Source organism: Phodopus roborovskii, unplaced genomic scaffold, assembly GCF_943737965.1.
Source record: "Phodopus roborovskii unplaced genomic scaffold, PHOROB, whole genome shotgun sequence".
Classification (NCBI taxonomy): domain Eukaryota; kingdom Metazoa; phylum Chordata; class Mammalia; order Rodentia; family Cricetidae; genus Phodopus; species Phodopus roborovskii.
The window spans coordinates 1206114-1221585 of record NW_026125506.1 but is presented as its reverse complement, the minus strand read 5'-3'; the positions used below and the strand labels follow the sequence as shown (position 1 = coordinate 1221585).

At 51.3% G+C, this 15472-nt stretch overlaps 1 protein-coding gene across 2 annotated transcripts in view; it reads right to left on the bottom strand.

Annotated features, from left to right (window-relative positions):
* Positions 1 to 13107: 13107 nt before the first annotated feature.
* Positions 13108 to 15472, bottom strand: part of Pitpnb (phosphatidylinositol transfer protein beta) — a 41753-nt gene continuing 39388 nt past the window's right edge. Inside the window, exons 10-11 of one of the 2 annotated variants that reach the window (XM_051176423.1) lie at positions 14961 to 15045; positions 13108 to 13974 (exon numbers count right to left, since the gene is read on the bottom strand). In XM_051176423.1, the coding sequence (XP_051032380.1) occupies positions 14998 to 15045 (48 nt within the window). In that variant the 3' untranslated portion in view covers positions 13108 to 13974; positions 14961 to 14997. The remainder of the gene's footprint in view (positions 13975 to 14960; positions 15046 to 15472) is intronic. The other variant, XM_051176421.1, reaches the window with a different exon arrangement.

Sequence of the window (15472 nt, the reverse complement as noted above, 5' to 3'; positions counted from 1 at the left end):
GAGTCCTGCAGCTTCTCTGAGCCTGTATCCTGGCTCATGGTTCCCACACAATGTGTGGGATTTCTTGGGCTCCTGATCTATGGCTTGGGCAGGGCCACTGGCTCAATGTTCACCATTCCCTGACCTCCAGGCTCTCAACCAGCATGGACAGACGGCATTGTGGGTCCTTTGGAGTGAGACCATTCTCATCGTCTGGCCAACTTTACCACTGCACCAAATCAGACCCTCTGGCAGAGATTTGGGGCAGGACCATCATGTCAGGAGTTCCCTGACAAGTAGTTGAATCAGGGGCAAAGAGGTAATGGTAAGGCTGAGTGGAGAGGCTGCCTGGGACTCTCAGGTACAGGGGTGCTAGGGACCTTGGGAGATTGTGTGGGTTATACCCCAGATACCCTAATGGGGGGCTAGGAGGCTGGGCCGTTTGTACACCGACATCCATCTCTCTCCATGTGATGGTAGCTTCTGGAATGGGATAGGGTTCGTGTTACGCAGCCGGTGCGAATAAGAGTGTGTATAGGTGGCTGCCGGGTGTGGGTGGGGCAAAGGTGACTGGATGTTTGTCTGCCTACTCATGGATTCCTTCTACCCACCTACCCACCCATGGCCAAGGGGCAAGCTGAAAACTGCCTCTTCGGAGTCTGTGTGCCTATGTAGACTGCGTCACCAGGAATCCCCACCTGCTGGACACAGGACTCACTCTTGGAACTGGGTTTTCCGTCCAAACGCTCGGGGCTGTTGAGAGGATTCAACGGCAAGGTTTATGGATGATAGCAGACATGTTTGAACCCTACGTAAGTGGTTGTCAGCCTACTGTTTTTCTATTACCATGAGAGCACACCGCAGCCAAGACATTATCAGTTGCAAAACCATCTTGACTTTAGAGATACTGAAAGAGCGCTTCTTTGAATAGATGGGCCGTGGTACTGTTCCTTGACAGGCTGTGGCACTGCTCCAGGTTAAGACACTATTTTTTGTTATGCCCACAGCACTGGGGATGGAGCCTTCGGCTCATGTGTACCAGGCCAGTGCTTACCACTGAGCCCCAGTAGTAGATCAAGGCATTCCTGAGGCCTGTGTTGTCTTTAGCAGGTCACCTTGGTGTCAAGGCCAGGCACTTCTTAGGCTGGGAATAAATGCCAGGTTACTGGAGTCTGAGCCACAGAAGGAACTCAGCCAGTACTGGTCTGGAGCAATCACTGTAGGGCCCACACCCACCCAACACCCTCCTGGGTCTCCACCAAGATGATTCAGCCCCAATTATCCCCTAATTGTCTCAGCCTGTGGATTCCCAGCTGGGGCCCTCCTCCCCCAGCCTTCTTGAATGGACCCTGCAGGGCTACAGGCAGGCAGGGAGCCCCCTCTGCAATGGAACCCTGCCTCCCAGGCTTTTCTAAAAAGCTCTTCCAAGCCTGCTTCCATCCCTCCTTCCTTAGGCCCCCTCTGTACACCAACCTGTGGGCCCAAGATATTTGTGAAGTTCTTATTGCAAAGCCCCTGGACCCCTACACTGGCCTTGCTTCCTACTTGACCTGCTTTGGTAGGGACAACAGTGACTCTTAAGCCTCTTAGGGGAACTACCTTACTCAGTATCTCCATCTAACACAGCAGTGCCAGCAGAGGAAACAGGAAAGACCAGGGAAGACAGAAAGGGGGCTGCTTATGGATGGAAAAAAGCCGTGGGAAGAGATGTCAGAACTAGAGAACAGAAAGGAAAAAAACAAAACAAAAAAACCAAACAAACAGTACAGGGAGCTCCACACCAGCTAGAGTATGTTCTAAAATCTTGGGAGAGGGGGGAAAATATGATGGAATGCAGATTTTTATCTTTTCTTGGCCAAGTACCTTTAATTTGAAAACCCACTCTCTGAGCATGCTTGTGTTGATCCAAACTCTGCAAATACTTAAGTATCTAGGAGACACAAACAACACCGCTCTGGGCAGAAAGAGTTCTAGGTTCCTAGTATTTTGGGTCTGAGACTTCCAGATCAAGGATGTTGGCTGTGTGAACACCCCCAACATTGAAAAATCTGAAGCACTTCTGGTCCAGATATCATTTCCAGCACGGGATGAGTGTGGAAGTTCTGAGAATCTGAGTGCATATGTGGAGGTCCGGCTGGAGTTTGGGGCAGTTGTGAGCTGCTTGGTGTGGTAACGGAGCTCAGGTCCTTTGGAACATGGGTCCTCTGGAAGAGCAGCACTATTAATCCCTGAGGCATCTCCCCAGTAACCTGCCATATTGTTTCTTAGCACCCGTTGTGGAGGCAGGTTATGGCTCATGGGACCCTCACTCTTTTTTATCACCAGGTACCCAACGGAACTAGCTTCTTCAAGGACACTTGTCTACGGGTGGGCGGGTGCCATCACCCGACAGCCCTCTGCTCTAGCCCGTTCCCTCCCCTGCCACACACCCCAGAGTCACCCTTCCAACCCACCTGCCATGCTCTATGCACAAGTATTCCAGGGTGACAGGACATGGATGGCATTATTTCCGCTACCCTCTCTCATTTTTGAGCTTCATTCTCACCGGTAGCTGAGAGATCACTGGCTTTTATTTGGGGAAGATGGTCATGGAGGAAGCTCTCTCTACAAAGGGCCTGGCAGGTCTGGAAGGACAAGTGAGTGCTGGCTGAGGGGAAGGTGTGATGAGGTGTGCCTTAGATGATTTCATCTGGTGTTACCCTGCCCTGGTCCTCTCTAGCAGCCCAGGCTGGGCAGCTTCCTGCCCCGCTGAGTGTGACACGCCTCTCATCTCATGATGGGAATCTTCACTTAGGTTATGCAAAGTCCAAGAGATTGTCCCTGAATATACAGCCTACTGTCTGGAGATGAAATTGCTTTGGTGCAAGTCTCATTCCCTGGCATTCTCCTGCAGTCCAGACCACAGGGTCTGCCTTGCGGGGTGGGGGTGGGGGTGTGGAGTATCCAGATTTGTTGTTCTAGCAAAAAGAAACCAGAGCTCATGTGGAGTGAGCTCGGAATCAGATCTCGGCCCAGGGAAACACTGCCAGATGCTTAATTGTGCTCCAATTACACAGAATGCTCCAGAATGGCTGCTCTGGGCAGAGCAACACTGATGGCCATTATTACATTTGGACAGCCCCGTTCAGTTGTATGTGATCTCTGTGCTACTGTGGGTCTCCTTGAGAACTGTCTGCCCATCCTAAGACTGAAGAGAGTGATTGCTCATCCAATACGTAACAGCTGAGGGCAGGGATCCCCTGATTCTTCTGGTCCAGTGGGAAATGCCCGGCTCACCCTTTCTCTCCCCAGCTTTAGTAAGTGCTGCAGAAAAAAAAGCTGTGGCTGGCTGTAAGAGAGGGCCCAAATGATGATTCAGGAAGACTTATTAAGAGGTGCTATTGAACCCAGTGAGTCGAAGGAGGTCCCTCCCTTGACGGGGTGTTGATCATTCCAGGGAACAGGACCAGCCATTGCTGAAGGGACCTGCGTGGCGGGTCATGAGCTAGCCAGCAGGAGGCAGTGTAGCTGGAATGGAACGGGGGTGGGGTGGGGTGGGCAGGATTGAGAGCAGGGGACCTGGAGAGCCACCAAGGACCCTGTTTTGTGGGAGAGCACTGAGCACAGGGGTGTGGCCTGTGCTCCCTTGAGTCCTGAGGGCTCCTCTGATGAAGGAGGAGCCGCGGCCTGGCAGTGAGAAGGGCAGCATCGCCAGAGTTTCCTGCAGGTGTGGACCACAGGAGGCACCGGTGCATCCAACGCTATCGCGGAAGGTGTGCCTGGCGCAGCAGGAGGGCTTCTCTGAGCCTTGCGCTCTCCACTTCCACCTTCCTCCGCGGCAGCGTGATCCTGGAGCTTTAGTTAGCCCACGTGAATGAACACGCCGCCCGCTAGCCACTAAAGCCCGGATCTCAAGCCGGTGGCTCCGATCCTGCCCGATGGACCCTGGGCTCCTTTTGGCAACTCCTTGGTGGTTGCCATTCTTTTTGCCAACAATGCACTCCCACTTTAAAGTCTTTCCATCTGCATGGTATAGGCAGCCTGAGCAGACACGGCGGGGGCTGCTGTAAAAGGCACACAGCGGCCTGGAGTGGCTGGAAACTGCACACTAGAGTCTGTGTGCACGAGGCTTCCTGTGTGATAGCTGCAGGGGCCCATCGGACCCCATTGCTGTGGAGCCCCAGATCTGTGCTCTTTTGACATTGTTGTTGTTGTTCCATCTGGAAACTTCCAAGTTTGGGGTGGGGGATTTGTTTGCGTGTTTGTTATTTATTTTACACATATCCCTCACTTCTTTTCGTTATTTGAGAAAGGGCCTCAGTATTTGATCTGGCTGACCCAGCCATCAGCCTGCCTCTGCCTCCTGCCTGTTGGGATTAAAGGTGTGTGCCATCACACTTGGCTTCCACCACCTGCTTTTAAGGCTACATCTAATTCCCATGTGACTAGAATCCCCTGGGTGTAATTGCTAATCAGGTCTACCCAAAGACTTTGAGAAGGTAAAGGGTAGGTGTAGGCCACATCCCTGACCACGAGTACTTGCTTGCATTTGGTTCTTCCTTTCGTCCGTCAATCTTTGGAGTGGCAAGAGGTAGGCAGGCGAGATGAGAAGCGAGGCAGGAAAGACTTCGGTGATGGCATCGTGGGTTAAATCCATGCACAATGCCCTCTACACCCAAAGGCACATAGTAAAATGGCAGACTGTGGGGGCCCTTGAGATTCACTGATGTGGTTCCAAAATTCAAGAGCCCTTCGGAACCACCCAGAGAACATACCGCAACACAGGACCTTCAGAACGGGCCCTGGAGGTCTTCTCTTCGGACCTAGGACAGACAAGCCCATAGGGTGGGCAGCTGTCTCCATTTGCCCAGCTCTGAGCGGTGCACAGGAGGCGGGGCTAAACCAGATCAGCCCTTGGTAAACTGGGTTGGAGGACCCCTTTGGTGTAGGGAGCGGCAGCTTTAGCACTCCCAGGTGGCGAGACGCAGGCTTCAGACATTCCTGCACCACATGCTGAGGCCCAGGCCCAGGAGGAGTTTAGGGGGCAGGGCTGCAAGCATTGCCCACATTTCGCAGAGGGAAAGCCACCCCCTCCCACCCCCTCAAGATCCACCTCTGCGTCCTCCCGCATAGCAGGTGAACATGACCAGTAACAATTAAAAAGTGTCGATCCGCGCTCGTCTCGTCTGGGTGGGGACGGCAGACTTGTTGGTATTTCGGGGCCAAGTTTTCCCAGCAGCCCCCAGCTGGGCACAGCTGAGCCTCGGCTTCTGTGAGCGGCAGGGTATTTGGAATAAAGGCCCAACCTTGGAGAAGTATTAATGAAAATGTCACAGGCACTAAAGTCAAAGCAGATGTGAAGCCAGCTACATGGGCAGACCTAGCTGATAAGAGGCAGCCCAGGGGAGAGAACAAAACCTCTTGAGATTAGGTCAAGGACAGACTGGGGGTGGGGAGGAGGCACCCAGGGATCTCCCCCCCCCCCCACCGTGGCAACTCAGAGGAGGCTGTCGTTCCTTCGGAACAAGCTGACATTTCTGTGCTGCTGTGTTATATGTTGACATCCCGACAGGGCAGCGTTTGGAGGCCTCCACATCAGCAAATAAATATTACGTCTCCATCTTCGGCTAAGCAGAGCCGGGGCGCATTCCTATTACTTCATGTGGATTAACCATCTGGAAGTTGAATCAAGCCACAGAGTAAAGAATGGGATCCAATTTTGCATTCACCAAAATAAGCCGTACTAGTCTCAATTTATGGCAGATGGTTATTCAGTCTCAGCGGGCCAGAGAATCTCTCCGCAAAAGAATAAAGTTCATGCCAATTACTGTAATAGGAACCGGTACAACAACCGTGTGGGGCTGACTAAGATCGCAGTGACTGCTTATACAGCTCATAAACCGTGGGGGTGGGGGTGGGGGGCGGGGCGGGGAGCAACGGGCACCCGGTTAATTCATTAAGATAACGGGAGAGAAACGAGAGCACACACAGTCATGGAGCAGAAATGTTCCCTTGCAAAACGGGAACAGAGCCCAGAGGCTCTTGCCAGGTCATGCGGCAGGCAGGGGGGCAGGAAATGGTTAATAGCATCAGAGGTTCTATGTTCCATTCATTCAAAACAGACCTGTGGGCTCTCCGGTCTCAGAATCTGGAATGAGACCAATGTGGGTGGAGCCTAGGGGTGAGTGGCAGGAACGAAAGGGGTGGGAACACATCAGGCAGGTCTGCCTTGGGGGCCCTGCACTCTCTAGAGAAGGGGTCCTTGGCTGCTGGAAGCGCAGTGAGCTTGGACTCACCCTAACTGTCCAGGGTAGCCTGGGGGTGGGGGGACAGAACACATCGGGTGCTCCCTGGCCTAGCTAAGTGTTTTCAGAGACCTCCGGTGAGACTGGATTTATACTCCCTTCTCCTACTTTGCAATCTGTGCCCCGGTGGAGCTGGGGACAGTCAGGTTATATAGTACTGCTTGTCTCCTATAGAATATTGGCTCAGTGTCTACATCTGCCTTTAAATTAAAGCTGCTGGACTCAAGAATGCTGGTGTTTGGGTCTTTTAACAGGGTGACCAATGGTCCCTGTTTGCCCAGGACTGTCCTGGCTTTAGCCCCCAAGTCTGGCCTCCCAGAGAATCCTTTGTCCTGGGTAAAGTGGTGACTCTAGCTAAGAGCCCAACCAGGGCACAAACAAAGGGTTGTTTTCACATGCTCCCTGTCACAGAGCCATGTTCCATGTTGGTGCTGACTACTCAGACTTCCACTGGCAGGACACCAAGGCTCAGAGGGGCCAAGGCTTCAGTCCGGGCCTATTGTTCACTTAAGTAGAGGGGCAGGCATGGGATGCTCTAAGCGCCAAAGCCTCTGACCCGGCCCTGTGAGCAGCCAGGTCCATTCCATGCCACCATGCTATCAAGCACACTTAACAGGGCTCACTAACAGGACAGGAGGCAGCAACTACAATCCCACTCACTGAGCGAGCACGGGGTCATGGGCTCGCCCCAGCATCCTGGGATGGTGGCCGCCATGTGCATCGTGACAGTGTTGCAGGGGTGGATGGGGGTGGGGGAGGCAGGCCTAGAGTGGGGTGTGAAGTTCAGGGCAGTGGGGAAGTCCAGCAATGGGCAGCACTAACATGCACAGGTCCTGGCCTCGGTTTCACAGGTGGAAAAGCTGAGCCAGTCGCTCAAGAGGGGCTAAAAGGAAGACTGAAATCCCGTTAGATTTCTGGACCCCACATGGCAGGGCACTGAGTTCACGCTCGACTAGATGCCAGACCGACATTGTCCCCAGCCGGAGAGGGTGACGCTGGCCAGGCACGTGGCGAGGTAGCAATTTCAGGCCTTGTGCTGGCGTTAGGGGTTCAGCTATTCACGCCTGGGTAGAGTTCAGCTCTGTCCACGTTGTCTCTGTTGCTGCCTTCAGGTGTTCACAGGCCAGCACCCCCCTCTCCCCTCCCCCTCCCCCCAGCCCAACTGCTACCAAGCTCTCTTAGAAGGGACACACAACAGGCTCCTGGACACTCCACAGCACCAACACTGAACCAGCTGGGGTGGGAGGGGATAAGGTGCCACCGGGCAGGGGATGGGGGTGGGGGAGCCTCAGCGGGGCAGAATGTTAACTCCCCCCCCCCCCCCCCCCGTTTCCTGGCTGCTCACACTCTGCCAGAGGCCATGCTGGGTGAGGGGCTCAGGCATTTCTCACATACCTCCCATACCTGAGTATGCCTGTGGGTTTCTGTGCCACCAAGGGGAGGTCCAGCTCTGCCTCAGAGGACATTGTGAGCAAATGCTCTCAAGATGCTGGTGGCCCACGCCTTTAATCCCAGCCCGCAGGGTGGGAGGCAGAGGCAGGCGTCGGGTCTCCGTGAGTTCGAGGCCGGACGAGGATACATAGAGAAACTATGCCTCGAAAAACCAAACCAAACAGTTGACCAAAGAAACAGACAATGAAACAAAACATTGCTGAGCGTCGGGGCTGTTGCCCCAGGCTTGGAGTTCTGTATCTGGGGACTGTGGTCTGGATAAGCAGGTGACCTGCGGGACTCTTGCTCAGAGGTGGTGACTGTAAAGCTAGCTGCAAAGGTGGTGTGAGGATTACTTGGATGGCAGTGCTGGTGGACATCAGCATTGTTTTTCAAGTCCAAGATGCCTTAGAGAATTACTAGCAAGATGTCACACAACCCATGTGGAGCCACACCCTGTAAGGAGTAAGGTTTTTCCGCCCGCCGCTGGTCTTGTCCCGACGCCGCGCCAGCCCCAAATAACGCACAGAGACTCTGTATTTGATATAATGCTGTTGGCCAGGTACTAGTTTCTTATTGGCTAGCTCTGTTTTAAGTATTAACCCATTTCTGTTGATCTACATATTTCCACGTGCTTTCACCTTACCAGGGAATGGGGCATGCGTCTGGTCTCCCTAGTCTCTCCATGCTGACTCCTCCCTCCTACTTCCTCTTTCCTCCTTGTCTCCTAGTCCCTCCTATCTTCCTTTCCTATTGGCCAACAGTGCTTTATTCATTAACCAGTATGAGAAACATATTTACAGAGTGACATCTCCCATCACCCTGGGATGCTTAAGGCTACTCGTCTGCTACAGGGGCAGCACAGGGCAGTGGTGCAAGTCTATATAGCCTCAAAAATCTCAATGAACATCTGGCCCTTTACAGAAAGCTTGCCAGCCCTAGTCCTGAAACAAACAGCCTCAGTGGACGACAGCTGACCTGGGCCCTTTCACAGGTCCTCTCCTGCAGGGGACACATGGGAGCAGAGAGAGAGAGAGAGAGAGAGAGAGAGAGAGAGAGAGAGAGAGAGAGAGAGAGAGAGAGAGAGAGGCTAGCACACCTTGGAAGGCAAGTGGGCACAGCACCTCTGGGTGGGTAAGAGAGACAAGGGCGCTAAAATGATGCTATTAGCATTAAGGGATGCAGGGACCCATTTGCCATGGGCCACCCAGAGGCGAAGCTTCTGTCTTTACCCTGCAAGCCCCCCTTTCCGATGTGCTTCTCGGTTACTTTGCCATCAACATACAATAAGAGATCAGCACGCCAACAGCATGGCAGGCGCCTCACAGCACCAGAAGCACAAAGCCCAGGTTAACGAGGAGGGGGTACCACAGCAAAGGGCCAGCGCCAAGCTCGCCTTCGATGCCTTCTGGGAACTCACCTTGCAGCTGGCTGGAAATGAAATGCTTGAAACTATTTCTCTGAGTATCTCACAGCTAGGGGAACAGACTGCCATTGGTTCCTCCGGTCAGCATCAGAATGTGGCGCCTGATGGTGGCTACTGGCATTCAGGACTTCTCGGGGTCAGGAATGTGCATGTGTCGTCATGAAGGTTCTAGAGAGCTGCTTGTGGGGGTCCTACGTTTCTGACCACTGGTCAAACCTGCCCTACCACCCAGGCTTTTTGGGGCCCCGGACTGTTTCTGCATTAAGCATGGGGACATAAGGCTGTCAAAGCCTCACATACTGCACAGCCCTTTAAAAGTGGCGGGGTGGGGGGGGAGGAGGGGCTCAGGAGAGCAGTGTTTTAGTGTGTAGCGCTGGCGGGTACAGAATTCCCCCTTAGTGCTAGGTTTAAAGGTGTGTGCCACCATATACGTTTGTGATACCCTCCCTGAGATGAGGGTGGCTAGGACATGGCTTGGACTGATGGACTAAGAGACAAAGGGCAGCAGGGGCTCGCTCACATCCAGAACATTCTGAGCCTGGGGGACCAGCTAGGCTTCCTGCCTAGGGTGGCCATTAGTGAGATGGATGCTGAAGCCTCTGGCTTTGGCAATCGGGAAGGAAGGGGAAAGGGTAGACTCAGAGCTCCCTGGACAGCTGCCAGAGCTGCTGCCCTTGTGTCGCTGGGCTGAGGGAAGAGACTAGATCTTGTTTCCCCTCTCCTAGACTCCAAGACTAAGGTGTCTTGTCCCTGGACCGGCAGACATCTGCCGTGGGGAGGGATGCCATTCATGATTGAAATTTCCATTACAAGAGGTGACTTTGAGGCACGGCATGACACCTGCCCCTGAGGAGAGCCCACGCTAACATAGGGTGTGAAATATGAGATTTAAGGGCGCCATCCATCAGTCAATAGTGAGTTGAGCTGTGGCAAGGGTCTCTCCACGAGCAGCTTCCTGACGGAGCTGCACCAGGCCCAGGCTTTCCAGGAGCTGGCACCTGAGAGAGAACAGGTACTTCTGGGAGGGGACAGGGGTTTTTCTGGGCCTTTTTTCCTGCTTTTGAAGAGGGGTGCACCAAGACCAACCCACAGGAAGATGACAGGTAGGAAAGTGGCATCTGTAAAGGTTTTTATTTGCAGCTGCTCTCAAGTTAGCCTCTAGCATGATGATGCCACGGGCTGGCTTTTCCTCTAGCACGGTATGTTCACTCAGCTCATGGAAGACAGGCTGGCTTTTGGACAGCCAGAGGGACCTTGACTGGAATGGAGACATTCTTAACCCAGTCACATGTGAACTCAGGACTTAGCCCATTAGTCCAACGCAGGAAGGAGGTAGTCATGAAGGCTACTTGTGTGAAACTTCAGCCTCCTCTGGGAAGGTGAGAATTCCTTTCAGGGTGAGGGAGGCTCGTTTTGTCAGATCGAGGCTGGTTCTGAATGTCTCTCCAGTAAAGCCCTACACCATGGCAACATCAGATAGATTAAAAGGCAACTATGACGGGAAGGTGCAGGAATCTTTCTCACTTCCCTGATGTAAACATGCTCAAGAGGACGTGAAGTCAGCTGCGCAATGCATATTGTTTTCACAACCGGTGACATAACTGGAGTGTGTGGGTCTGTCCAAAGCATCCCATGGACAAGATGGGCCGGGACTTGGTTTCCACTGCTTTCCTTCCTTCCCAGCCACACCAATCCAAGCTCTAGAACCCTGCAACCCAACCCCACAGACACTGAGTCACCTCCTGGCTCCTGGTGACTCCACTGACCGGAGAGCAAGGTCACAGTATTTCTCTGTGAGGACCGTTGGGGAGTTTCAGTGTGTGCTCACGACAGACGCTGAATGCCCCTTACCTCCTGAGACATGTCTGCCAGGGCTGGGCTGGGACACTTTGGACACCATCAGGTTGAGGGGACAGGAGGTCTGTGTAGCATGGAAAGTGAGCATAAGAGCAAACCAGGACAGGGGAGAGGGCTCCCAACTGTCAAAAGGGTATAGTATCACCTGCCAGGGCCTGTGCCCTCCACAACAGAGCAGAAGACTCTGGGAGGTCCCAGGGTTCCTGGGGTCCTAGCTGCTGGGACTGCAAGGACTTTCGTCCATGTCTTGCTCGCCCAGTGTGTAACATCTGCCCTGCAACACTACTCCTGAAGACTGTCACACCAACTCGGGGTGCTGTACCATTCCTGCCTGTGTCTGTCTCCCATACTGGACTGCACATCTGCCCTTAGTTGACTCAGAACCTATGCTGAGCACCAAGTGCCTGTACACACACTCAGGTTGATTGATGCAAGAAACAAGGTCACCACGTACACCGATGCTGCATCTGAAACAGAACAGCAAGACAGGAATCTCATCCAGGCAATGGTGGCGTACACCTTTAATCCCAGCACTCAGGAGGCAGAACAGTCTGAGTTCAAAGCTAGACTCGCTTACATACAGAGTGAGTGCCAGGACAGCCAGGGATGTTGTCCTGTCTAGAAAAATCAAAAAAGAGAAAGGGACCTCAAACACCCTGGAAACACACTGCTCATTAAATCCGCCCAGGCAGTAGGCCTTGTCTCAAAAACAGCACAGTAGAAATGACCAAGTTCTAAACAAAGCATTCCAGAGCCTCGATCTTGAGACAGTCAGACATCACAGCAAAACCGAACAGAGGACTTAAAAACACAGGCCCATGTCAAGAACAAGCCACCTCATAGGACCAGCAAAACAAGAACCTTTTTTGTCTTTTTCTCAGAGCGGGGTTGCTGAAACCCAGAGAACCCTCGAGAAGCCTGTGAGTGTCCCTCACTGCTCCAAGCAAGAAACGGCACCAGGGAAAGAGCCACTCAAGCACACAGGTGGCATTTTGTGATCAAATTTATTTTTGTTTCAATTTTGCTTACTTTGTTTTACTGTAATTTACACAAGAGACTGCCAAGTCAATGGGGGTAATTTTACATTCACCACACATCCCCTCAATCTCCACAGTTGTTACAAAGACATCAGAATCCACATCGGGCTCACTCCCTTGTGTGCCCAAGCCCCCAATGAGACTACAGATGTCCATGAGTTTCATTGGGCAGAGAGACTGGATGGTTCTCCAGTGCCTGGGGTTAGCGGTGACCCTTCTGGTGAATTCTCCACTGATGTGACTAAACCCATCTCCCAACAGTGCCCATTTACATTGAGTAGAGGACACATGGAACCCAGGGTTTGTTGGTGAGGATGACAGGTGTTGCTGCAATGCAGTGGGAAGCTCTGCCATTGCTCCCATGGGAGGAGGGGCATGGGGGGCAAGACTGTCAGCAAAGGGTTACTAATGGGCCAACTGCACGGGTGCTGTGTTCTGGGGGGGGATGGAGGACTATGGGGGGATGGAGGACTATGGGGTGCTGGTTCTGGGGGGGGAGAGAGAGGACAATGAGGTGGTATGTTCTGGGGGGGGGATGGAGGACTATGGGGTGGTGTGTTTTGGGTGTGTGGAGGTTAAAAAGACAGCGTGTGACCTGAAGGCTTCAACAATATGATTCTGGTCAGGCTTCCAGGACTGACGAGGGAAAACAGTATCAGACAGAAACTTTGATTAAAAAAAAAACAAAAACAAAACAAAACCAAAAAAAAAAAAAAAAAAAAAATAATCACTCATCTAGCAATTGTTCCTTCCCTTAAAAAAGAAGAAAAAGAGGAGGAAGAGGAGGGAGGAGGAAGAGGATGCAATGTCAGCAGGAATGCTCAGGATCTAGCTGGGTCTTAGAATGGTGACAGTCCTGTGCCACATCCAAACTGTTCCTAGCTCACCATCAGCACTTTCCCCTGGCTCAGACTGCAACAGGAAAAGAGCTAAATAAATGTCACTACTCTCCCACCCTGTGAGCTCAGAGCAATACAGATGGCTTGCATAGTCTCCACACTGGAATCCCAGAAACAAACTCCACAGAAGTCCTCTGCACAACCTACAATACCGTGAGGGTGTACTTCATCACCTAGTTTGCTTAACCAGAGTCTGAATCTTGTCTAGTGTTTATTATAAATCACAAACCGTCATCACTTTTTTTTTTTTTTTTTTTTTTTTTTGCTAGATTTGATGTAGAAAAATACTTGAAATTCAAAATACAAAAATCCAATAAAAAGTGGCAATTTTAAAAAAAGGATTTCCCCACCCCTGGGGCAAACTAGCAAAGAGCTTAATCTTACTCCTTACTTGACAGATATTGTTGGATTTGGCTGGAAGATAGTGGCTACCCAGAAATAAATAGTTATAAATACATCCAGAGTTTACTTTCCAGAGTCACTGGAGTATCTAAAAATTTGAAGACATCTTTCTGTAGGAGTCTGTTGCTGATGGGATGAAAACAAAAAAAGTATGTGGGGTGACTTGAAAAATTAAAAAAAACAAAACAAACGAAACAAACAAAAAAAACAAAACCAGAAACATAACCAAAGGCTACACACACTGGTCCACACCTGGCATTCATGAAGCATGCCAGCCGGCACCACACGGCAGTCCATTTATCCACCAAGGGCATCAGGATGATGATTATTAAAATCTGTTCCAGGTAATATATATGGAAAATATTTTCTTTAGTATTTTTGCTGAAGACAAGTACAGTACTTTGGAGAAACTGTACTGATCCCTTCAATGTTTTGCATGTACATATATATACTTGTGTGTGTATCTAGGCCTGTAGCCATATGTGCTTTACATACAGCTACAGATATGCACACATATACACACGGGTGTGTGTGTGCGTGTGAGAGTGCACCTGAGTCATCACAGGCACACACTGGAGACGTCACACTGAGAGACACTGGTCCTATCTTCACTCGTCACAGGCTGCACTTGTTCCCCTCACTTGGCCTTGACTCCGTAGCTGTAAGAAAGTAAAGAAGCACACAGCAAGTTAGGCCACAGGCTCTCCTGAGATAGTCAATATGGAAAAAATATGGCTGAAAATATTCCCCAAACTAGTGTACCCCAAAAGTTTCTGTTTAAAAAGACTGGCCTGGCCAGGCTAAAGGCAAAACATTTTATTCTATCACAGAGAAAAGTAAATTCAAAGCAGCAACAAATCACAGAAAGTTAGTACTTAAAGTGACAATGACTGAAAAAAATGTGTTTGTTTTGGATGAACAGGGAATGAGAGCTTTGGGGGTCTCAGAGGTGTTACTCAGTTCTTGTTGGGCACAGCACAGCGCCTCCTTTTCATGACCAAGCACCACTCACTTAGTCCATGTGGAGAAGATAGTTGCCTTCAGTTAATGGAGCAAGGAGGCTCAGCGAGCGCTGGGCACAGGGCCCCACTCCAGTCCCCACGGACACTGGCACAGAACAGTAGACTCTGCTGCTCTTATTCATTTGCCTGTGCCTGTGGGTGGATTTGGATGCTCTCTGCCCCATCTATGGAAATGCCATGTGGGCACACAGGCTTTGGTAGTGAACACCACAGAAAAATGTTAGACTTACAAAGTTAACTACAGAGTAAACAGAGACACTGTGGCACACAGAACACATTTTATCTACAGTGAGCTGCTCAACTTGTCCTGATGGTGTGGCAGGCAGGAGGGATCTGGGTTTCCTTGGGAACCATAAAAGGTTGTAGTGAGGGACGGTTCCACTAAAGGGTCAACCAGCTTCCAGGATGGTGCCATAAATAAGCAACTACAGGGACAGTGGGATGGAGACTGTGACATTCAATCACAAAACATACGTGTTCACAGTTCCTACCACAGGCACCTCTTCCGTTCTATAAGCAGAGACCGGTCAACACAGGCAGAGCCTGGGGCGGGCTCAGCAGCTAACTCCCCATCACCAGAAGGTGCAAGTTTTAGACATCTTTTTACCCAGGTCATCACTTACACAGTTTGAAAATGTCTCTGACCTACAGGGGACTCATCTAGGCATCGGCGGCCGACGTGCCTCGGACGGAACCCTTCTTACGCATCTAAATGTAAAATAAAATCATGAGCTGCTAAAATGATTATATGTAAGGTGTTAGTAAGCAAGTGGAGAAAAAAGGTCTAGCAATGATTATAGAGACTATTTCTCATGTATCCCCAGAAGGGATGAAGTTCCGAGGCTTTCAACTGGTCCTGGCTTCAACAAATTTGCAAGGGGCTTTCCTTACTGTATCAGCATCTAAACAAAGGCCTCCAGTCTGGCAGCAAATTATCAGGGACACAATTGCAAGGGAAGCTTCAATATGCTTTGAGAGAATGCTTGGGGTGGGGGAATCTCATGTCTCTGGACCAGACAGGAAGCTTGGAAGCTGCTGCTACCGCGGCTGTTCTGATTTTGAGAGCAGTTTCTCAGTGCTTTTAGGGTTACTGAAAAGAGCAAGGATCAAAGGAAGAGACAGAGGACAGCACACA